Source organism: Salmo trutta, chromosome 33, assembly GCF_901001165.1.
Source record: "Salmo trutta chromosome 33, fSalTru1.1, whole genome shotgun sequence".
Classification (NCBI taxonomy): domain Eukaryota; kingdom Metazoa; phylum Chordata; class Actinopteri; order Salmoniformes; family Salmonidae; genus Salmo; species Salmo trutta.
Window position 1 is genome coordinate 14,802,104 of NC_042989.1, and position 25,864 is coordinate 14,827,967.

The window sequence follows — 25,864 nt, forward strand, 5'->3', positions numbered from 1 at the left end:
GAGCTTGTGTGGCCTACCACTTCGTGGCTCAGCCATTGTTGCTCCTAGACGTTTCCACTTCACAATAATAGCACTTACAGTTGACCGGGTCAGCTCAAGCAGGGCAGAAATGTAACTGACTTGTTGTAAAGGTGGCATCTTATGACGGTGCCACGTTGAAAGTCACTGAGCTCTTCAGTAAGTCCATTCTACTGCCAATGTTCAGCTATGGAGATTGCATGGCTGCATATATCAATATTTATTTTTCTTCTTAAAATTCGTATGTTACAAATCCACTTCGTACAATACATTACGAATTTGTAGGTGCTTAAGATTAAAATATTTTCTGACCAATAGGGAAGTGGTTAAGAGGAGTGCAGTACAGTACTAGAGACATCAGGATAAAAAGTGTGTCAACTGTCATATTGCACCATGTTGTAATTACTTACTGGGAGACTACATTGAGCCTTGACACGGTGGTACCAGAGAGGTAGTTCTGGCCTTAAAGGTTGCGTGTAACTGATAGATCAATGAGTTGAGACCTTGAGATGACATGATTTGCTGCCAAAGAATGGTTTAATAGGACTGCAGAATGGGTTAAAGAAATGTAACTTAGCCTAGTGAAAATGCTTTGTACCCGTTCCTCTCGATCTCACATATATTACTGAGCATGACTGATTAAGAGTGCAATATTTCAGAGGATAGAAAATCTTTCAGAAACAATTTTAAACCAAATTCCAGTTAAATAAAAATATATATATTTCAAAGTAAATGTCATCCATTTAAACCCTAAATTGGTTAAGGGTCTTGCTATATTGGCTCAGAAACAGTAAACAGGCTCTTCAGACAGCGTATCAGAAGGTGAATTGTTGGTTAAGGGTCTTGCTATATTGGCTCAGAAACAGTAAACTGGCTCTTCAGAGAGCGTATTAGAAGGTGAATTGAAGGGGATGTGTGTTGCAATGTGACTGTGGTCTCTCTAGCATGTTACCTCAATTCCAGGCTGATAACACTGACAGTGAGGATAATCACTCTGGGCACACGTTGGATCAGATGCAGCACAGCACCCTCTAGACGGGCCACCAACACACACATCCATAAAAATAAACAAACACACACACTCATACCACTGCCATCAAGAAACCTGTCAATAGCAGGGACATTATAGCCACATGCCACAGACAATGCTACAGGGAGACCTGTCAGTCTGGAGTAGTCATCAGCACAGGAGCCCCAGGAGCCCCAGCACTCACAAACGTGAAGAGAGGAAAGGAACACAAGACTGTAAAGAGAGGAACGGCAAAACAACGAGAGAAAAAGAAGTAAAACTAGGAAAGGATAGGAGGTAAAAAGAGGAAAGACAAATAAATGAAAAAGGTGAAAAATAAGGGTTGTAGTACCTGAGAGGCAGATGAAGGTCATGTAGTCTCCCTGTCCTCCAGTAGCTAGGAAGGGGATCTTCTTCTTGGTCCTCCTCTTCACCTGCACGGCTGCAAGCATCTTCTCATCGTGGGGCGTGAACACCGCCTTGTTGATGGCTGCCTTGGCACTCATCGTGGGGGAGGGGGGAGAGTCGCAGAGAGAGAGGGTAAATGGAGAGGAGTTCGTCAGCTCTCCTCTGTGGATGGAAAGAGATAAGATCATTGGTGAGTGTTACTGTTTGATTTTGGTGGAATGGATAAGGTTATTGGGTTTAATATTTTCCCAGTATTTTACAAATGTTGCATCCTGAGAATAAATCTCTTTTCTCCCGGGTAGCCCGGTATTTCCTGCCAAAACAGGAAGTGTAATTCAAAACGATATGAAGCATATACATTTTTTTTTTAAATCAAGCCCGATGCTTCCTGAGCCTGATGAGACATACATTAAATACATTTTATGAACCCAAGCCCCAAAAAAAACTAAATGATTGTGTCATTATCCAATACATATGATTTTTAGGCTTTACGCACGTCATAAAAACATAAAAGCCCAGAGATGTAGCTAGCTATATGCTCTCTTGGGTAAATAAATGAAAAACTCCAGTAGGCTAATCTTTGAGTGTGAACTGTATTACATGGACTGGAATTATGCACCTCCTTCAACTCATGATAAAGTTGGGACAGAACTTTCTGGTGCATCACATGCAGATTCTAGTGCATTACATACAGCCTCCCTAGTATAGGCTAGAGAATTTGATTTTAAAATATAATAGGGCCCATTTGTATTAGTAGGAGGCTGACTCATATATACATTTTATAATATTTCCCCTAATGTTTTAGCCTACCTCCTCTTTCTATTGTTGCTTCATTCTTTCCTCACAACAGTTAAATAAGCTTCATTGTCCTCATCTTCATTATTCTAATGACATGCTTGAATAATAGGACTATAATTAGATTCAGACGGCTTTCACTTCTCTTCACGAAGATTGAATGGTTATGTGTCTGAATAAATAAATGCTATAGCCTACTGCCATCGCACGCTTGTGCTTCTTTCAAATGACCCGTGAGTTCTATGGTCTGCTGTAATTAACATTCAGCAAACAAGAGCTTGCATCCCTCTTTGAATAGTCTATTGGTATGAGAAATGCATAAAAAAAGTCCAGCAAGCTATTCTAGTCTAGCTTTTCTTGCATGGGACTCCAAGAGCTAAGGAGATTTTTTAAGGAAAGAGGCCAGAGGAGCACAGGTGAGGCTATAAGTTAGAAGCTTATTATGCATAACCCATCATTAATTAGCTAAATACAAAGCTAATACTGCATTGACTGTATTACCTGAAAGAGGTAAGCTAGGACATCTATATACACTGCTCAAAAAAATAAAGGGAACACTAAAATAACACATCCTAGATCTGAATGAATGAAATAATCTTACTAAATACTTTTTTCTTTACATAGTTGAATGTGCTGACAACAAAATCACAAAAATAATCAACGGAAATCCAATTTATCAACCCATGGAGGTCTGGATTTGGAGTCACACTCAAAATTAAAGTGGAAAACCACACTACAGGCTGATCCAACTTTGATGTAATGTCCTTAAAACAAGTCAAAATGAGGCTCAGTAGTGTGTGTGGCCTCCAGGTGCCTGTATGACCTCCCTACAATGCCTGGGCATGCTCCTGATGAGGTGGCGGATGGTCTCCTGAGGGATCTCCTCCCAGACCTGGACTAAAACATCCGCCAACTCCTGGACAGTCTGTGGTGCAACGTGGCGTTGGTGGATGGAGCGAGACATGATGTCGCAGATGTGCTCAATTGGATTCAGGTCTGGGGAACGGGCGGGCCAGTCCATAGCATCAATGCCTTCCTCTTGCAGGAACTGCTGACACACTCCAGCCACATGAGGTCTAGCATTGTCTTGCATTAGGAGGAACCCAGGGCCAACCGCACAAGCATATGGTCTCACAAGGGGTCTGAGGATCTCATCTCGGTACCTAATGGCAGTCAGGCTACCTCTGGCAAGCACATGGAGGGCTGTGCGGCCCCCCAAAGAAATACCACCCCACACCATGACTGACCCACCGCCAAACCGATCATGCTAGAGGATGTTGCAGGCAGCAGAACGTTCTCCACGGCGTCTCCAGACTCTGTCACGTCTGTCACATGTGCTCAGTGTGAACCTGCTTTCATCTGTGAAGAGCACAGGGCGCCAGTGGCGAATTTGCCAGTCTTGGTGTTCTCTGGCAAATGCCAAATGTCCTGCACAGTGTTGGGCTGTAAGCACAACCCCCACCTGTGGACGTCGGGCCCTCATACCACCCTCATGGAGTCTGTTTCTGACCGTTTGAGCAGACACATGCACATTTGTGGCCTGCTGGAGGTCATTTTGCAGGGCTCTGGCAGTGCTCCTCCTTGCACAAAGGCGGAGGTAGCGGTCCTGCTGCTGGGTTGTTGCCCTCCTACGGCCTCTTCCACGTCTCCTGATGTACTGGCCTGTCTCCTGGTAGCGCCTCCATGCTCTGGACACTACGCTGACAGACACAGCAAACCTTCTTGCCACAGCTCGCATTGATGTGCCATCCTGGATGAGCTGCACTACCTGAGCCACTTGTGTGGGTTGTAGACTCCGTCTCATGCTACCACTACAGTGAAAGCACCGCCAGCATTCAAAAGTGACCAAAACATCAGCCAGGAAGCATAGGAACTGAGAAGTGGTCTCTGGTCACCACCTGCAGAACCACTCCTTTATTGGGGGTGTCTTGCTAATTGCCTATAATTTCCACCTGTTGTCTATTCTATTTGCACAACAGCATGTGAAATTTATTGTCAATCAGTGTTGCTTCCTAAGTGGACAGTTTGATTTCACAGAAGTGTGATTGACTTGGAGTTACATTGTGTTGTTTAAGTGTTCCCTTTATTTTTTTGAGCAGTGTATATGCATATATCAATCTTGAACAGGATTATCTATTTTGGATGCAATTTGAATCCAATTGAGAAAGACTGCAAGAGTGCTTGCACTAATTTAATGCAACAACATTCGAGTAATAGGCTGTTTTAAAACTGCAGCTGCAAAAAAATAAATCTTCACAATGAACAAATAAGGTGATTCTGAAAACGCTGTCTCAGGTGGCACTCCGGAATCTCCCATAAATGTTCAATTGGGTTGAGATCTGGTGACTGAGTCAGTCATGGCATATGGTTGACATTATGTTCATGCTCATCAACCATTCAGTGACCACTTGTACCCTGTGGATGGGGGCATTGTCATCTTGTTGGGGCATAGCCATGGTAGCTAAAACAATGGCCAAAATAATTGCCTGCCCAGCATTTTTACAATTGACCCTAAGCATGATGGGATGTTAATTGCTTGATTAACTCAGGAACTACACCTGTCTGGAAGCACCTGCTTTCAATATACTTTGTATCCCTCATTTATTTAAGTGTTTCCATTATTTTGGCAGTTACCTGTAGCTCTCACTTTCATATAAATCATCCATTGTCAATGCAAACCTTCTCCAGAACATTGTAGCCAAAATCAATCAGTCCAGCCCATATCACTGAATCCTTCTTATTATGGAGGGAGTAAAAGACACACTGGTAGAAACAATGTCTTTGTTACATGTCAGAAGAAATCACATTGAGAAAGCAGTGAGAGATTAGTCCCGGAAGAAATAAAAGCAAAATAGCCATTACATCCGACTGCTCTGTGCTTTTCCAGTCCCCAGCGTCAGAAAGACCACTACAATCTAATTTCAGAAAAATTCTGCTCCCCAATATAAATGGGCCTATAAAAGAATGTAATGACAGAATGAGTGACTGCCTCCAATATGGAAGACGGGCTATCGTTTCTGTGGAGTGGTGCAAATATCGACATCTTTCTTACTACGACACAGACAATGTTCCCTCCAAGATCTGCTGTAAAATTTTTGACTTCAGTTAGGAAACTTTTCAGAAACATCTCATTGCCATTGAAGTCATCACATTTGACATGATTTGAAATATATTTTTTAAATGTAACTTTGTTCACATTATAAACTGGCAGCTCCTCATCGAATGAGACGGAATACCCAGGTCCCCAAACACAATGTGCTTTGCTGATCGCGTCAGAGAAAGCAGTGCTGAGGCAGTGCAAATGTGGTTACATTAATGGAGGATGCGGTCATAAACAATAGCGTTTAATTGTGTCCAAATGCTCTCCGGAGAACTATGGCGTTTAATCATCGTCTCAGCCAGACACAGACGGAGGTGGTGCACTGCTGATACAAAAATATAACTGGCCGTCACAACAAATTATACATGAATTAGGCGACTCAGAGAGGAGGCATGGCAACAACACCATCGTCAATATGGATTTCTAATAAGCAGGCCCAAAATACTTGTTTTTCACACTGCATTGAGCTTCAAATAAGTGTTTGGCAGCTGAGGAGGAGAAGCAAGGAAACAAAATAGTTCCACAGAAATATAATCCGCAGCGTTAGAAGCGCTGCCAAGACTAATTAATTGAAGGGGAAACACTAACAGCTTTTTAAAGTTTTGATGGAGGAAGAACAGTTGACTTATTAAACCAGATAACCTTGATGTACAGTAGTTTGCTTAAGTTTCTAACGCTGCTGATTATGTTTCTGTGGAACTATTTAGTTTCCTTGCTTCTCCTCCTCAACTGCCAAACACTTACTTGAAGCTCTGATAGAGGAAACACTGAACACCCATTTGTCTCTTCATCTTCAACAGTCTAGCTAAAAAAACATTCTGGCCTTTCTTTGAGAACAATAAATACAACAGGTAATATGAAACGTCAAGAGGCATCGAGATTCGATCCAGAAAGCCAGGATTGTTTACTTTCAGACATTTTGATTTCTGAATCATGATTTTCCTGTTTCCGGTCACAACTTGCAGACTTGTTTACGCTGCTGTGCGTTTTTGTTGCCGTTTTTACTTTGCTACATGACGGTTTTTACTTTTTCATTACCGTATATTTTTACTTTTTCCCTCACTCAACTTTTTTTTCATTCAACTTCCCTACCCCGGAGGTTTTATCTGGACATGGTTCGTCAGGACTTGAAACAGCCGAAGCTAAGTAACATTAACATGATGCCTTCTAATTGCAGTCGTTGTACTCATAATATACAGGAGAATGATCGCCTTACGGCAAGGATAGCTGTGCTGCAAGCCCAGCTTCAGACGCAATCGTTAGGCAAGGGTCATTTCAGTGTAGGAAAGGATGAAACAGCGTCTGTGCCACCAGCAAGTACAGATAGTAACGTTAGTATAAACCCCCTCGCACGGTCCCCGCAGCCGGACATCTTTCTCATGGCGTCTGGAGGGAAACGCTGTAGGAATGCTCAACCGGTGTCGCTTATTCAGCCGACAGAAACTTTCAACCGGTTCTCCCCGTTAAGCGAGTCGGAGTCGGAGGCCGAGACTTCTCTGGTCTCTGCTCCTCCCGTTGTGGGGTCTGAGACGCCGACGGCTCCCACCATTAGCTCTGACAAATTGAAAACCCTAGTCATTGGCGACTCCATTACCCGCAGTATTAGACTTAAAACTAATCATCCAGCGATCATACACTGTTTACCAGGGGGCAGGGCTACCGACGTTAAGGCTAATCTAAAGACGGTGCTGGCTAAAGCTAAAACTGGCAAGTGTAGAGAGTATAGAGATATTGTTATCCACGTCGGCACCAACGATGTTAGGATGAAACAGTCAGAGGTCACCAAGCGCAACATAGCTTCAGCATGTAAATCAGCTAGAAAGATGTGTCGGCATCGATTAATTGTCTCTGGCCCCCTCCCCGTTAGGGGGAGTGATGAGCTCTACAGCAGAGTCTCACAACTCAATCGCTGGATGAAAATTGTTTTCTGCCCCTCCCAAATAATTTGTAGATAACTGGCCCTCTTTCTGGGATTCACCCACAAACAGGACCAAGCCTGGCCTGCTGAGGAGTGACGGACTCCATCCTAGCTGGAGGGGTGCTCTCATCTTATCTACGAACATAGACAGGGCTCTAACTCCTCTAGCTCCACAATGAAATAGGGTGCAGGCCAGGCAACAGGCTGTTAGCCAGCCTGCCAGCTTAGTGGAGTCTGCCACTAGCACAGTTAGCGTAGTCAGCTCAGCTTTCCCCATTGAGACCGTGTCTGTGCCTCGATCTAGGTTGGTCAAAATTAAAAATGGCGGTGTTCGCTTCAGTAATCTTACTAGTATAAAGACCTCCTCCATTCCTGCCATTATTGAAAGAGATTGTGATACTTCACATCTCAAAATTGGGTTACTTAATGTTAGATCCCTCACTTCCAAGGCAGTTATAGTCAATGAACTAATCACTGATCATAATCTTGATGTGATTGGCCTGACTGAAACATGGCTTAAGCCTGATGAATTTACTGTGTTAAATGAGGCCTCACCCCCTGGTTACACTAGTGACCATACCCCCCGTGCATCCGGCAAAGGCGGAGGTGTTGCTAACATTTACGATAGCAAATTTCAATTTACAAAAAAAAAAACAATGACGTTTTCGTCTTTTGAGCTTCTAGTCATGAAATCTATGCAGCCTACTCAATCACTTTTTATAGCTACTGTTTACAGGCCTCCTGGGCCATATGCAGTGTTCCTTACTGAGTTCCCTGAATTCCTATCGGATCTTGTAGTCATGGCAGATAATATTCTAATTTTTGGTGACTTTAACATTCACATGGAAAAGTCCACAGACCCACTCCAAAAGGCTTTCGGAGCCATCATCGACTCAGTGGGTTTTGTCCAACATGTCTCTGGACCTACTCACTGCCACAGTCATACTCTGGACCTAGTTTTGTCCCATGGAATAAATGTTGTGGATCTTAATGTTTTTCCTCATAATCCTGGATTATCGGACCACCATTTTATTGCGTTTACAATTGCAACAAATAATCTGCTCAGACCCCAACCAAGGAAGATTAAAAGTCGTGCTATAAATTCTCAGACAACCCAAAGATTCCTTGATGCCCTTCCAGACTCCCTCTGCCTACCCAAGGACGTCAGAGGACAAGAATCAGTTAACCACCTAACCGAGGAACTCAATTTAACCTTGCGCAATACCCTAGATGCAGTTGCACCCCTAAAAATTAAAAACATCTGTCATAAGCAACTAGCTCCCTGGTATACAGAAAATACACGAGCTCTGAAGTAAGCTTCCAGAAAATTGGAACGGAAATGGCGCCACAATAAACTGGAAGTCTTCCGACTAGCTTGGAAAGACAGTACCGTGCAGTATCGAAGAGCCCTCACTGCTGCACGATCATCCTATTTTTCCAACTTAATTGAGGAAAATAAGAACAATCCGAAATTTCTTTTTGACACTGTCGCAAAGCTAACTAAAAAGCAGCATTCGCAAATGGAGGATGGCTTTCACTTCAGCAGTAATAAATTTATGAACTTCTTTGAGGAAAAGATCATGATCATTAGAAAGCAAATTACGGACTCCTCTTTAAATCTGGGTATTCCTCCAGGGCTCCATTGTCCTGAGTCTGCACAACTCTGCCAGGACCTAGGATCAAGGGAGATACTAAAGTGTTTTAGTACTATATCTCTTGACATAATGATGAAAATAATCATGGCCTCCAAACCCTCAAGCTGCATACTGGACCCTATTCCAACTAAACTACTGAAAGAGCTGCTTCCTGTGCTTGGCCCTCCTATGTTGAACATAATAAACGGCTCTCTATCCACCGGATGTGTACCAAGCTCACTAAAAGTGGCAGTAATAAAGCCTCTCTTGAAAAAGCCGAATCTTGACCCAGAAATTATAAAAAACTATCAGCCTATATCGAATCTTCCATTCCTCTCAAAAATTTTAGAAAAAGTTGTTGCGCAGCAACTCACTGCCTTCCTGAAGACAAACAATGTATACGAAACGCTTCAGTCTGGTTTTAGACCCCATCATAGCACTGAGACTGCACTTGTGAAGGTGGTAAATGACCTTTTAATGACGTCAGACCGAGGCTCTGCATCTGTCCTCATGCTCCTAGATCTTAGTGCCGCTTTTGATACCATCGATCACCACATTCTTTTGGAGAGATTGGAAACCCAAATTGGTCTACATGGACAAGTTCTGGCCTGGTTTAGATCTTATCTGTCGGAAAGATATCAGTTTGTCTCTGTGAATGGTTCGTCCTCTGACAAATCAATTGTAAATTTCGGTGTTCCTCAAGGTTCCGTTCTAGGACCACTATTGTTTTCACTATATATTTTACCTCTTGGGGATGTTATTCGAAAACATAATGTTAAATTTCACTGCTATGCGGACGACACACAGCTGTACATTTCAATGAAACATGGTGAAGCCCCAAAATTGCCCTCGCTAGAAGCCTGTGTTTCAGACATAAGGAAGTGGATGGCTGCAAATTTTCTACTTTTAAACTCGGACAAAACAGAGATGCTTGTCCTAGGTCCCAAGAAACAAAGAGATCTTCTGTTGAATCTGACAATTAATCTGGATGGTTGTACAGTCGTCTCAAATAAAACTGTGAAGGACCTCGGCGTTACTCTGGACCCTGATCTCTCTTTTGAAGAACATATCAAGACTGCTTCAAGGACAGCTTTTTTCCATCTACGTAACATTGCAAAAATCAGAAACTTTCTGTCCAAAAATGACGCAGAAAAATTAATCCATGCTTTTGTTACTTCTAGGCTCGACTACTGCAATGCTCTACTTTCCGGCTACCCGGATAAAGCACTAAACAAACTTCAGTTAGTGCTAAATACGGCTGCTAGAATCCTGACTAGAACCAAAAAATTTGATCATATTACTCCAGTGCTAGCCTCCCTACACTGGCTTCCTGTTAAGGCAAGGGCTGATTTCAAGGTTTTACTGCTAACCTACAAAGCATTACATGGGCTTGCTCCTACCTATCTTTCCGATTTGGTCCTGCCGTACATACCTACACGTACGCTACGGTCACAAGACGCAGGCCTCCTAATTGTCCCTAGAATTTCTAAGCAAACGGCTGGAGGTAGGGCTTTCTCCTATAGAGCTCCATTTTTATGGAATGGTCTGCCTACCCATGTGAGAGACGCAGACTCAGTCTCAACCTTTAAGTCTTTACTGAAGACTTATCTCTTCAGTAGGTCCTATGATTAAGTATAGTCTGGCCCAGGAGTGTGAAGGTGAACGGAAAGTCTGGAGCAACGAACCGCCCTTGCTGTCTCTGCCTTGTCGGTTCCCCTCTTCCCACTGGGATTCTCTGCCTCTAACCCTTTTACAGGGGCTGAGTCACTGACTTACTGGTGTTCTTCCATGCCGTCCATGGGAGGGGTGCGTCACTTGAGTAGGTTGAGCCACTGACGTGGTCTTCCTGTCTGGGTTGGCGCCCCCCCCTTGGGTTGTGCCGTGGCGGAGATCTTTGTGGGCTATACTCGGCCTTGTCTTCGGACGGTAAGTTGGTGGTTGTAGATATCCCTCTAGTGGTGTGGGGGCTGTGCTTTGGCAAAGTGGGTGGGGTTATATCCTGCCTGTTTGGCCCTGTCCGGGGGTATCATCGGATGGGGCCACAATGTCTTCTGATCCCTCCTGTCTCAGCCTCCAGTATTTATGCTGCAGTAGTTTATGTGTCGGGGGGCTAGGGTCAGTCTGTTACATCTGGAGTATTTCTCTTGTCTTATCCGGTGTCCTGTGTGAATGTAAATATGCTCTCTCTAATTCTCTCTTCTCTCTTTCTTTCTTTCTCTCAGAGGACCTGAGCCCTAGGACCATGCCTCAGGACTACCTGGCATGATGACTCCTTGCTGTCCCCAGTCAACCTGGCCATGCTGCTGCTCCAGTTTCAACTGTTCTGCCTGCGGCTACGGAACCCTGACCTGTTCACCGGACGTGCTTGTTGCACCCTCGACAATTACTATGATTATTATTATTTGACCATGCTGGTCATTTACGAACATTTTAACATCTTGACCATGTTCTGTTATAATATCCACCCGGCACAGCCAGAAGAGGACTGGCCACCCCTCATAGCCTGGTTCCTCTCTAGGTTTCTTCCTAGGTTTTTGGCCTTTCTCAGGAGTTTTTCCTAGGGAGTTTTTCCCAGCCACCGTGCTTCTTTCACATGCATTGCTTGCTGTTTGGGGTTTTAGGCTGGGTTTCTGTACAGCACTTTGAGATTTCAGCTGATGTACGAAGGGCTATATAAATAAATTTGATTTGATTTGAATGGTGCTGCATCTGGTGAGATTTAGTTCTAAGCATTGGCACAGTAACTGTTTCTACTGCTAGGTACACCTATCCACAGGGTAACGTTAGGTCACAGTGAACACTATGGGAGTGCACAATTCAACTAGTCTAAAAACCAAACAGTAAAACAATCCAGCTCAGCAAATGGCATTTCAAAACATAGACAATTTGTTTAGAGCCTCATCTGCTTATCTCAGAGTAAACAACATACAAGCCAAGATTTCTGAGAGCAATTAGCCAACAAAAATGTCTTTCCTTGTAATGTTTAAAACATCCAACACCTAAATCTACAAACATGTGCATACACCAGTGGAGGCTCCCCAGAGGAGGAAAGTGAGGAACCGTCCTCAGTGAATTTCATAAAAATGTGAATAGTTAAACATAAAAAAAAGAAAAAAAGATAAAACTATACTACATATATTCACGTCAACAAATAACTGATAAAAACACACTTGAAGGTATACAACAGCACTCCCTGGAGTAGCACCATGGTGTAGCCGGAGGACAGCTAGCTACTGTCCTCCTCTGAGTACATTGACTTCAATACAATACAAAATCTAGGAGGCTCATGGTTCTTACCCCCTTCCATAGACTTACACAGTAATTATGACAACTTCTGGAGGGTGCCCTCCAACCTATGAGAGCTCTTGCAGCATGAACCGACATGTTTACCCAATCAAAGCATCAGAGAATTAATCTTGTACTGAAAGCATAACCTACAACTAGCTAGCACTGCAGTGCATGAAATGGGGTGTATAGTTCACTCAAAAGAGAAAGAAAGACAAAAATACATTTGTAAGAAATTAAGAAGCAAGAGCATTGTATTTTTTCACTTACACAGCTAGCAAATGCAGCTAGCTAGTTTAGCCTACTCAAACAGCCGGCTCAAACAGAGAGGGATGTTATGTTAGCTAGCTGGCTAAGGCTTCCCAACACTGGAACTCTTCCAAGTGAAAGTAAACTTTTGGTTTTATTACATTTATTGCTACCGGGGCCACAAGTGTAACTGCTTAACTGTTTGCTGTACTGCATGATTGTAGTGAGTTTACTAACGCATTAGTTCTAGTAGCTATGTTGACTATGACTAGCTAATATGGTGACAACGATGTAAGCTGTGTGTAGCGGTTATAGTATGAAGGTTTGGCTTGGAAAGGTTTTTCGCCTGGTCACAGACAGCTGTTGTGTTGGGCACTGAAGTCCACAAGCGAAGAGAAAAGGTGATAAGAGGAGTGCGTGTAGATGCGAGAAGGAAATATACAACAAGCAAAGTGATCATGCGGTTTATATGTGGTTGCTATTAAAAGTGAACTGTGTGTGCGGGTGATCAGGGGTGTATTCATATCGGCAATTCTGTTGAAACATTTTTAACGTAAGCAGACAGAACAGGGATAAACATATCTGAATATGTCCAATAGAAACTCTCATTTCCAACTGTTGGACTAATGATTAAACCCTAGATCAGATAGATGCAGGCAAGTGTGTGCAAGGTGGTATTTAATGTGTTCCCATCTGTCACCTTGCTACTCAAATTTCTCTCGCGACCTGTGCAGCTACGTTGTAAACTTTCATTCGAAGACTAGGTTGAAGAACCTCATGATGGGTATAGTATCATGAACATGTAGAAGCCTAAACCTATTGATGTTACATTGAGCTGGGTGAATGAAATATGAATGACAGTCATCCAATATGCTGTAATAGAAATAAGGCCATGTAGGGGCCTACCGAGTGGCGCAGCGGTCTAAGGCACTGCATCGCCGGAATGTCCATGTCCCATCGTGCTCTAGCAACTCCTTGTGGCAGGCAGAGCGCCTGCAAGCTGACTTCAGTCGCCAGGTTTATGGTGTTTCCTCCGACACATTGGTGCGGCTGGCTTCTACATTAAATGAGCAGCGTGTCAGGAAGAAGTGCGGCTTGGCAGGGTCATGTTTCGGAGGACGCGTGGCTCTCGACCTTCGCCTCTCCCGAGTCCGTACGGGAGTTGCAGCGATGGGACAAGGCTGTAACTACCGATTGGATATCATGAAATTGGGGAGAAAAACAAAATACAAATAATAATAATAATAATAATAATAATAATAATAATAATACCACATTCAAAAAAATAAAGCCATGCTCATAAAAGTGCATTCTTTCATCACATGCGCAGTGCACTCTTCCATCACATGCACAGCTGATTCTCAAGCTCTTTCACACTAATGAAATGCTATTGAGCCCACACTACTATACTGTCTGAGCCAAGGACTACATGCTTTCTGGTAAGTTTTGATTACAATACTGGGTGGGGTGAATATATTTTATATGACATACATGATTTTTTGTCAACTAGTAAATCGTATCCTACAGCAAAGTGTGTTAAATCATTTCTAACTTGTTCATTTCTGCTAGTTAGATTTTGCTACCATGTGGGTTTTAGCTTGCTTGAGCCTGCTAACTGAGGAGTGTTAATTCACCTGCTTCGATACACATTTCATTTTAAAACATCTTACAAAAGGAGTTGTTTAATCTAACTGCTTAACTAATCTTTACAGGAAAATGCCACGGGCACGATCTGATGTGGAGACATTTCACTGCAGCTAATGTAGACGAAAAAGCAACATTGCAGATGAGCTGAAGGCAGTCAATGACCTTGGACCACAGAAGGTATTTGCACTGGTGACCGAAAATGCTGCGAACATGGTGGCTGCTTAGTCTAAAGTGGAGGAGTGCTACCCTCACATCACACCCATTGGCTGTGCTGCTCATGCATTGCATCTGCTCCTCAAGGACATCATGGCACTGAAAACAATGGATACACTCTACAAGAGAGCCAAGGAAATGGTTAGGTATGTGAAGAGTCATCAAGTTCTAGCAGCAATCTACCTCACCAAGCAAAGTGAGAAGAATAAGAGCACCACCTTGAAGCTGCCCAGCAACACGTTGGGGTGGTGTTGTCATGTTTGACAGTCTCCTGGAGAGGAAGGAGTCTCTCCAAGAAATGGCCATATCACAGTCTGCCGATATGGACGGCCCCATCAAGAGGATCCTCCTGGATGATGTATTTTGGGAGAGTGGTAAGCAGCCTGAAACCTATAGCGGTAGCCATTGCACGGATTGAGGGAGACAATGCCATCCTGTCTGATGTTCAGACTGCTTGCAGATGTAAGAGAAGAAATCCGTACTGCCCTGCCCACTTCACTGTTGCTCCAAGCAGAGGAAACTGCAGTTCTGAAATACATCAAAAAGTGTGAAGACTTCTGCCTGAAGCCCATACACACCGCAGTGTACATGTTGGACCCCAAATATGCTGGCAAGAGCATCCTGTCTGGTGCAGAGATGAACAAGGCCTATGGTGTCATTACTACCGTGTCTCACCACCTTGGCCTGGATGAGGGCAAGGTTCTTGGCAGTCTGGCGAAGTACACTTCCAAGCAAGGGCTTTGGGATTGAGATGAAATATGACGGTCGTGCCAACATATATCATCAGCCACCTGGTGGAAGGGACTTTGTTGATCTGAGGCTCTTTCCCCTGTTGCCTCCATCATCCTCCAAATCCCACCAACATCAGCCGCCTCAGAGCGCAACTGGCCCTTGTTAGGGAACACACACACACACACACACACACACACAACCAGGCTGACCAATACAAGGGTTGAAAAATTTGCCCAGATGGCCACCAATTTGAGGCTTTTTGAGCCATCCTCAACAAGGTTGGAAAGTGACAGTGAAGATGAGGCCTCAGAGTCTGATGTTCAAGAGGTGGACATTGCGGTCCAGGGAGAAGACATGGAAGCCTGAGAGGAAGACAACCAAAGCTTTAGTTTCTAGACTATCATTTTACAGACGTATGTTGGGATGGATCATTGGGGATCATTCAATATTCCCTTTTGTTGTTCAATTCATAACTAAAATAGTTCTCATTTCTATTGGAAGGATTTAATAACTTGCAATTATGTCTACTTATGATAAGGTAAATGGTTTATGTCTCCATATGATATGGTAAATATATCCAATGCAAAAAACATTACATTTAAATGGTATCAATATTAATTCCCATGTATTCCCGTTAATTCCCATGGAAAGTTTCCACCTCTGAATATTCCCCAAAATGCGCAACCCTAGTCCTACCTAATCTTAAACGGCACAGGCGTACACACAGGTGGAAAGGGCCTTGTTCAGTTTCCTATAAAAAACAGAAACACTTTGTTCTTCCACCATTTCAGCCCAGTGGTGCTCACCAATCTCTGTACAAATGATTCTCTAGTAATTCAGAACTTCAATGAAATTAATTGAAGTGGGAATAATGCGCTTCATTATGCACCTTCGCGTATGAATAAAACATGAAAACCTCGATCTTCTTTTGATAGATGGCCTCAAACACAAATCATATGAAGACACTAGTAAACCTGAACATCAAATGTCAATGGTCCTACTGTCACCTTAAGAAGGGGGTAGAGAGGCATAGAGAGAGCGAGAGAGGGATAGAGATAATAGTAGCCCTAAACCTGGGTGTCCCTACCAATCCACTACCATCCTCCAGCTGAGAGAGAAGGCTCCCCATGTCTCTCCAAGCTGTCGGCAGACAGTGGGAAGTCTATATCCTGCCTCAGGTGGGCAACTGAAGTGTGAGGGATGGAAGGGAGGACCTTGGAGATTGGGGGGGTAGATGTCACTTTTCAGTGATGGTTTGAATTACATTAGCCTCACATTCCGACACTGCTTGGCTATGGTGAAAACCAGCGGTGGAAAAAGTACCCAATTGTCATACTATAGAAAAAGTAAATACATGTTAACAGAAAATGACTCAAGTAAAAGTGAAAGTCACCCAGTAAAATACTACTTCTGTAAAAGTCTAAAAGTATTTGGTTTTAAATATACTTAAGTAAATGTAATTGCTATAATATACTTTTTTAAGTCCTTATATTAAGCAAACCAGATGGCACTATTTTCTTTTAATATATATAACATACATGAATAGCAAGGGGCACACTCCAACACTAATTTACAAACAAAGCATGAGTGTTTAGTGAGTCCGCCAGATCAAATCAAATTGTATTGGTCACATACACATGGTTAGCAGATGTTAATGCGAGTGTAGCGAAGTGCTTGTGCTTCTAGTTCCGACTATGCAGTAAAATCTAACAAGTAATCTAACAAATTCACAACAACTACCTTATACACACACAAATGTAAAGGGATGAATAAGAATATGTACATATAAATATATGGATGAGCGATGGCATGCGGCATAGGCAAAATGCAGTAGATGGTGTAGAATACAGTATATACATATGAGATGAGTAATGTAGGATATGTAAACATTATTAAAGTGCCGTTATTTAAAGTGACTAGTGATACCTTTATTAAGTCTATTTAAGTGGCCATAGATTTGAGTCCGTATGTTGGCAGCAGCCTCTCTATGTTAGTGATGGCTGTTTAGAGACAGTAGGGATGTTATCTGATAAGTGTGTGAATTGGACCATTTTCCAATCCTGATAAGCATTCAAAATGTAATGAGTACTTTTGGGTCTTAGGAAAAACGTATTATTTTCTTAAGGAATGTAGTGAAGTAAAGTTGAAAAAAAATACATCGTAAACTACAGATACCCCCATAAAATACTAAAGTAGTACTTTAAAGTATTTTTACAACACTGAAAACGAGACTTGCAATCCCCCCCTTCACAGAAACACTTAATTCACTACCTCACCAAGCAGTGAAAGGAGGGAGCAGTGCCAATTGCAGTCTCTCCTTTCGCCCAGCGTGTTAACGTGAAATCTGTTCAGCCAGAGCTCACGGCTCTCCAGAGGCCTCTTGAGTAAGGGTGCTTCGCTTTAGCCCACAGCCAAAACTTTCATCCCTCTCCACCACTCCTTTCCCTGCTTAATTCTTTACACAGGCCAATAGAAATCTGGCACAACAGCCAGGCTGAAAGAGCTTCACAACGATAGGACAGGTGCAGGATTTGCAAAAGCGAAGGTTACCACAAAGCCAGTTCAATTAGTTTGACATCTTCCAGAATTGCCAAACACTGATAAAATAAATGACCAGAAAGTCAAGAAACAACTGATTCCTGATTGTTTAATCTTTGGTATAGTGAGAAATTTGGAATGCTGTTGTTACAGCTACTTTCCTCTGACATTTACAGTAAATGGAGAAAGGTCAGGGTTTAACAACCCTTTGAAGAATCCTTCAGAAAAGGGAGGATCTGAAATAGGCTTGGGCGAAATACCATTTCTACCATATACCGGGGTATTTCGAAATACTGACAGTATGATACGGCAATGCTTATGACTATAAATTAAGTATAACTACAAGAAATGTAAGATGTGTCAAATAAAGTATATACACACAGCTCAGGGCTCCAGTTATATATTTGTTTTGCTAACTTGCTAGCTAAGTGGCTAGATCAAGCCTTTTGGTAACAGCAGAGACATTCTAGCCTAAGTACGAGTCTCTTCAGCTAACATTCCACTCCTTACCACTCACTCCTTGTCATTGCCAAAGAGACTGGCTTTTCTGTGATCTTCAAATATGAACATTCAATCATTAATGAGCGAGGAGAACTGATGAGTTGATAACCCTCACAGGTTATCCTCCAATTACAACAATTATCCAAATACTGGAACTCAATCACTTTTTTCTCCACAGAATATGTTGGTATCTGGTTGCAAAGCAACTGTTTGTTTATCCAGATGAAACCAGTCTGTCAAGTTGCTAGCTCAGTCTAAATTCCAACCACAAAACCTCTGCTTTGGTGTTAAGCCTCAAAATACAATAACTTGCCTAGCTAACAGCTAAATGTTTTTGACTTTGTCATAATTCTAAATTCAAGGCTCCATGTTGTCATGGAACATGTTCATGTTATTACCAACAACCAACGAGCAACTCAGCCTTAAATCCAGCTGCATATTGAACGTTGAGACTACTGAAAAGGCCAGTCTTTGGCAATGAGATGGAGTGGCAAAGACTGGTACCAGACTACAGACATTCAATCTTCAATCCCCTCCTGGATCAAGATCCCTGTTGCCTGAATTGGTTTGTGTTTTTGTATGGTACAGAAACGGTATGAAAATCTAGATACTGCCCAACACTAATCTGTGCGCTAACCAACCCACAGTTGGAACACCGTGCCTGGTGTGATGCCAAGGTGTTCTGTTTAACTTTCTTTGTGCCACATCCAGTGTTGTTTTCAGATGGCAGTGTGCAGATCGAGCCAGTGAGACGGCGATAAGCAGGGGAAATCACATTCCTGGGGCTTATCTTCCATTCCCATTCCTTAGAGAACGCCCCGCACTCAACAGGAATAACAACTACTCTTCAGCTCTGCTCGAGTGTGAGTTTGTAGAGGGGGGGGGCCTCTAACAGAGTAGAATGCCGGAAGGATGATGAGAGGGAGCCCGCTCTGCAACAGCTGTCTTTCAGGGGAGGAATGAGAATCTTCATATAGGGAAAATACTATTTATTTCTTAAGGAATACAGATCTTACAGTTGCATAGCATATGGCAGGGAAAACACGGTGCTTGAAATGGATGCAGTATGTAGAAGATACATTAAGTTGAAATGTTCCACAACAGGTGAGTGAAAATTGTTCCAGAGGATTACTTACAGCAGAGAGACTGCACAATGGTGTCACTGTCTGCACAATGTTTATAAAAACGAGGTGACAATGTTCTTTATGCTATATTTATTGAAGGGTCTAGGCCTAAGGTGAGAAATAAATTGCAGAAGAAAACATTCACTGAAAACAGTAGTGACAGTTTTATGTGGAACTATCACTATTTCATATGTAGTCCCATATTTATGAACACACTAGCCAAATTAGAGGTGAGAAACAGTACAAATCTTAATTGAATGGTTTGGGTCAGGGCATTTTTTAGTAAGCCTACTCCTCTTAACATGAGCAGTAAGGAAATACTGGCACAGTGTAGTAGGACTGGCACAATAACCGTATAATCGACGGTTATGGATGAAGAGCGTCATGAAAATAACAGTCATAACCGTTTTGAACAAACAGCTAACGAAGACAGCATTTGTGCGGTTGACTCTGTTTCTGAGATAATATGGACACATTTTTTACCCCTTTTTTCGTGATATCCAATTGCGATCCAATTACAATCTTGTCTCATCGCTGCAACTCCCCAACGAGCTCGGGAGAGATGAAGGTCGAGTCATGCGTCCTCCGAAACATGACACGCCAAACCACACTTCTTTACACCCGGAAGCCAGCTGCACCAATGTGTCGGAGGACACACCATTCAACTGACGACCGGAAGTCGCTAGAGCACAATGAGCCAAGTAATGCCTCCCTGGCCAAACCCTCCCCTAACCTGGACAATACTGGGCCAATTGTGCGCCGCCCTATGGGACTCCCAGTCACGGCCGGTTGTGACACAGCCTGTGTAGTGATGCCTCAAGCACTGCAATGCCTTAGACCGCTGCACAACTCGGGAGGCAATAATATGGGCTCTTAACAACGGGTTGACATTTTTTGCCCCTTGCTGAAACAAGCAAGGTATTGTAGCAAACAATGAATAGAATGGACTTTGAACCTCTAACCCTGGCAATTTGACTAGTTATCTTAAGGGTACACCTCGCAATAGCTGCTTGGTATTATGATGCAATCATTTCCATGCCAATGTAGAATGTTAATTCAAATGATGTTAACTGATTTGGCTCATGCAATGGATTTTTCGTAATGTCAATGGAGTTGAATCAACAAAAATCACAGCACATATTGATGGGTACACTTCCTGCTTTGCTCTAATGGGTACACTCGCTGCCAGTCCACCCATTATGCCATCATGGACTTGAATGCGGACGCCCGTTCTATTGAAGTGCCTTCAGAAAGTCCTTGACTTATTCCACATTTTGCTGTGTTACAGCTTGAATTCAAAATGGATTAAATAGGTTTTTTTCCCCTCACACACACCCATAATGAAAACATGTTTTTAGAAATGCGTAATAGTTTGTAGAATCACCTTTGGCGACTATTACAGTTGAGTGGTGTTTTATATGTCTGTATCAGCTTTGCAAATCTGGATTTGGGGATTTTTTTCTCATTCTTCCTTGCAGATTTTCAAGCTTTGTTAAGTTAGATGGGAAGTGGTGGTGAACAGCAATCTTCAAGTCTTTCCACAGATTTTCAATGGGATTGAAGTCTGGGCCAATCAAGGACTTCCACATTCTTGTTCTGAAGCCATTCCAGCGTTGCTTTGGCTGTATGCTTGGGGTCATTGTCTTGTTGGAATGTAAATCGCACCCCCAGTCAAAGGTTGTTTACACTCTTTAGCAGGTTCTCATTAAGCGTTTGCCTGTATTTGGCACCATTCATTGTTCCCTCTATCCTTACCAGTCTCCCAGTCCATGCTGCTGAAAAGCATCCCCATAGCATAGCATGATGCTGGTGATGCTGACGGGTGTTGAGCTGTGCCTGGTTTCCTCCAGACATTACACTTTGCACTCAGGCCAAATAGTTACATTTGTCTCGTCAGACCACAGAATCTTTCACGTGCCTTTTTGCAAATTACAGGCGTGCTTTCATGAGCCTTTTTCTCAGGAATGGCTTCCATCTGGCCCCTCTCCCATAAAGGACAGATTGGTGAAGTGCTGTAGAGGTCTGTTGTCCTTCTGGCAGGTTCTCCCATCTTAGCCAATGAACTCTTTAGTTCTGTCAGCGTGGTCATTGGGTTGTTGGTCACCTACCTGACACAGGGCCTTCTTGCCTAGTTGCTCAGTTTAGTTGGTCAGCCAAGCTCTAGGCAGAGTCCGGTTAGTTCCATATTTTCTCAATTTCCCAATGATAGACCACTGTGTTCATGGAAACTTTCAACACTAAAAATGTTTTATACATTTCCCCAGATATATGCCTCATCACAATTATATCTCTGAGATCTACGCACAGTTCCTTGGACTTCACGAAATAGTTTCTGCTCTGACATGCACTGTCAACTGTGGGACCTTATATTGACAGGTGTGTTTATTTCTAAATCATGTCAAAACAATTGAATGTGGTTTCCGTCTGGCTACTCTACCATAAAGGCCTGATTGGTGGAACGCTGTAGAGATGGGAGAACCTTCAAGAAGGACAACCATCTCAGTAGAGGAACTCTGGAGATCTGTCAGAATGACCATCAGGTTTTTGGTCACCTCACTGACCAAGGCCATTCAACCGCCATTGCTCAGTTTGGCCGGGCGGCCAGCTCTAGGAAGAGTCTTGGTGGTTCCAAACTTCTTCCATTTAAGATGGAGGCCACTGTGTTCTTGGGGACCTTCAATACTGGAGAAATGTTTTGGTACCCGTCCATAGATCTGTGCCTCAACACATTCCTGTCTCGGAGCTCGATGGCCACCTCATGGCTTGTTTTTTGCTCTGACATGCACAGTCAACTGTGGGACCTTATATTGACAGGTGTGTGCCTTTCCAAATCATGTCCAATCAATTGAATTTACCACAGGTAGACTCCAATCACATTGTAAAAACATCTCAAGGATGATCAATGGAAACAGGATGCCCCTGAGCTCAATTTCAAGTCCCATAGCAAAGGGTCTGAATACTTACGTAAATAAGATACCTGTTTTCAATTAGCTAAAATTTCTAAAAACCTGTTTTCGCTTTGTCATTATGGGGTATTGTGAGTAGGTTAATGAGGAAAGAAATTAATTTAATCCATTTTAGAATAAGGCAGTAACGCAACATAATGTGGGAAAAGGGAAGGGGTCTGAATACTTTCCAAACGCACTGCAAGTATTACAAGCAAAGTTAGTGTCAATAGATCCTCCTTACCTGTAAAACAAACAAAGATCCAAACTAGCTGAAGTATGACAAATTGGAAACCTGTTACTTAAGTTTCACTTAACATTCCCTTAGCTGTGTTGGTTTTGCATGAATATGCTTTGTAATTTGTATAAAGTGTGTTAAGGTTGTTTGCCCATACACACTTGCCTAGTGATGTAATTTCATGTGTGCATCCTCCAGCCAAGTGGTGGGATGGGACAGTGTGTTCCCATGTTGAAGCTTCATCGGAAACTAGCAAGATTGTTTTTGTTCCACTCTCCATTATATGAGCCACTGAAGACAGGAAACTGGCCTCGTTAGTTCGGCTATCTTCTCATTGCACAAAAAAGGAGTGTCTCACTTTCCCTTCCAGCAAGCATGGCAGTGGACATTCAGAGAAAACCCAGTCAAAATCATCACACCATGTGTAATAGGTTAGATAGTCTAATAATTTCCAATAGCTTATCTTTCATGGTGTACTCGAGTAGCCTAAATGTTGCAATGAAGTACTTCATGGGAGTGTGGTGTGCATTTGGAGTTAATTGGGTTGGTCAACAGCTAGGAGATAAGGAGTAGTATTAAGGAGAGCAAGAGATGAGATGAATAAGGTGGAAGCAGCAGCCCTACATGGCCCCAACCTGTCAGAGACTTGGCAATACAGAGATAGGATTTATCTGCAATGAGCAATTACCACCCAGCCTGAATGTGCTGCACTTTGCAAATGGCTTTTTCCACCCTTTGGCTCCAATACAAACTCAAGCTCAGCATTGTAGCTTGCCTAAACACTATGGAACTGGGGAAAATAATGTTCAGAGGAAAATGATTAGTAACAGCCTGATTTTAGTGGGGTCACACCTTACATTACCTTCCACTCATGCCATCTGAGTAACCCTGAAGGCTACTGTAATTACCCCCTATAACAAAACTAACATGTTGTTAGACTTGTTAGATAATAATTTGGGGCTAGCCTAATTGCTTTGTAAAGACATAAAATTAAGAGGTTTTTGATATTACTCAAGTCCAATGTGATAGCCACTAAGTTATGACAGAGTAATATTGTAGGTTAGCAAGGTTACAGCAATATGCACATCTGCATGAACTAATAACCAATGAATTGCTTTGATATGGTTTTGGAGTAGGGCCAATAGCCCTGCAAAATGATACGGTTTCCACAAGTGCTTCAAAACACAGCACTTCAGAACATGTGTTCCATAGATTCAGCAAGCCATGTTTTAGGCTGTGTTTTACATTCTCCTTCTTGTAATGTTCCATAGGATCATGTGGTACTCGATTGTATTTATTAAAGTGAAAATGTGGAAAATGTTCTCTCTCTCTCTGTGTGTGTGTGTGTGTGTGTGTGTGTGTGTGTGTGTGTGTGTGTGTGTGTGTGTGTGTGTGCAGGTGTGTGAGAGAGCAGAAGTACTACCCCCTTTTCAAATCAGCTGTCTGAGCATTGCATTGTTAAACATACACAACAGTATCTGGCCATTAGCCTGGTAAATATTTAGTTTTTTCTCATGGAAAACCACCTTCCATTAGGTTACTGCTTTCAACAAGAGTTTAATATGAACAGGACATCCTAGGTTTTTATAAACCAGAAAAGTCAAACAAACTTATGATCAATGATACTCATGTGACTTTTCCTTATTGCTGGGTGTGGTATTCAAACAAATCAAATCCCACGTATATTAATGACTTTCTCAATAGCCTGACCAATGACTATTTATGAATGGAAAAAGCTGTCGAACGACAATTCGTTCCTATGAGAACACTAAATAGTGCATTTGAAGCCAAGGAAGTCTTAAATGTCGTTTCATGTGGGAGATTTAAGTAGACAAAACATGAGCAGCTTGAGCTACTCCAGGTAGTGACGTTGCAGGCTAGCTCAGTGCTGCCCCCCCTCTCATTGAGTATCTCAAGTTGAATGCTGACCGGGGTACTGCAGGCTGCCAATAGCTACGAAATTATCCTTATAACTTATTTCTGTGTGCGATTTTAGAATAATCGGTTCAAGGCCATACATCAGGTGTAATATAAAATTGCCATTTTCCCCATTCCTTATAAATGGGAGATCCGGTTTTCTGCAAAGAACGCCTGCAGTACCGTGGTCGGCCTTGAACGTCGTGGCTTCAATGAGGGGTCAGTCGTTCTCCCCTGAGCTTGACTGACATTTTATATTAAGTTCAACCCACAGTCAATGTCTTCATATACAGATGAGCACATAATAATGAGCTTCGGGTTATGGAAATATAGCTCTTGCAATAAAGCATCCTTATATGAAACTAGCAGGATGCATTATTATTAGGAGCATAAACGAAATATTTGCCATTCTATGAAGCTTGTGACAAAAGCCACCCTGAAATCAGATCGGGGGCTATTTGAAGTTTGAACAATGTCTTTTAGCTAGTGTTCAAAACACCATAGTCTCAGTTTGAAAATTATGAGCATGGGAAAATCAGACTTCAAAATTAGGCGGCGTGGTTGCTGTGTACTGTGAGTGGCATGCCTTTGAAAGCCATATTTTGCAACAGTCGAATGTTCTGTACAATTTGAACAAACTTTACTTTGACAGTGGTAGCACTGAAATTAACTTGGTGTCAGACTTCAGCCCAAAATACTTGAATTATTTGTTTTGCACGCATTTTACAAGATGTAAGTCTTCAAATCCTGAATAATCCATTGAATGAATGTTTTTGACGTGTAAAATAGGTCGTAAACTAATGTATAGCCTCTAACAGTTGAAACCTCTAGGAGATATTTAGCTGAATCTTGCTACAGGCACCGTGGAGACAGACACAAACAGGACTTTGCGCTCTAATTTTAATAGTTGAACGAAAGTCCAGTACAAACGTAGATAACTAACTTATCACACAATTTGAACTTGCTATTATGTGTATATAACATTTGCATAATATGAAAAACCGAGAGTAAACAGAACAGTAAATATAAAAGTAACTCACTTCTTGTCAGGCGACTGTTTCTCGTGTGGTTCAAGCGTCAAAGCCTCAAAGGATATCACCGTGAGTCCATTCACTTTCACTTGCAAAGTCGTTCCTGTTATCTAATCAAAGTAAAAGGTAGCATGTCGTTTTTGACATAGAAGTAGCCTAATTTCGTTCAACAGTCGTATTTCAAAGAAAGACAGAGCGCCTCAAACTCTCACAGAGCTGGACTACTAGCGCGCCACAACTGCTGTCTCGACGGAAAAGCAGTAGCAGGTTCTCACAGCAACTTTTCCAGACCGCCAGTCACGTGCATGAGGCGCTACGTAAATGCAATCTGGATTTTATTTGACTCTCAAAAACACTCCTCCAAAATAACAAGTATGTCTGCCATGATTTATAGTTGTTTTCCTTCGAATGAGAAGGATTTATAGTTGTTGTCCTTCTATATTTTCTTACTTTGCTTGATATCAAATCTTAAATATTGGCCTTGAATAGGCCTATGCATCCATGGTAATGCATCCAATCTCTCTTTTGGTAGGCCAACCAAAGTTGTTTTTCAATTGTTGGC

The 25,864-nt window shown here is 42.5% G+C and overlaps 1 protein-coding gene across 2 annotated transcripts in view; it reads right to left on the bottom strand.

The window, feature by feature from the left end:
• Positions 1–25,588, bottom strand: part of LOC115172441 (syntaxin-binding protein 6) — a 121,395-nt gene extending 95,807 nt beyond the window's left edge. The window contains exons 1-2 of one of the 2 annotated variants that reach the window (XM_029729883.1): positions 25,312–25,588; positions 1,380–1,597 (exon numbers count right to left, since the gene is read on the bottom strand). In XM_029729883.1, the coding sequence (XP_029585743.1) occupies positions 1,380–1,533 (154 nt within the window). In that variant the 5' untranslated portion in view covers positions 1,534–1,597; positions 25,312–25,588. The remainder of the gene's footprint in view (positions 1–1,379; positions 1,598–25,311) is intronic. The other variant, XM_029729884.1, reaches the window with a different exon arrangement.
• Positions 25,589–25,864: the final 276 nt, after the last annotated feature.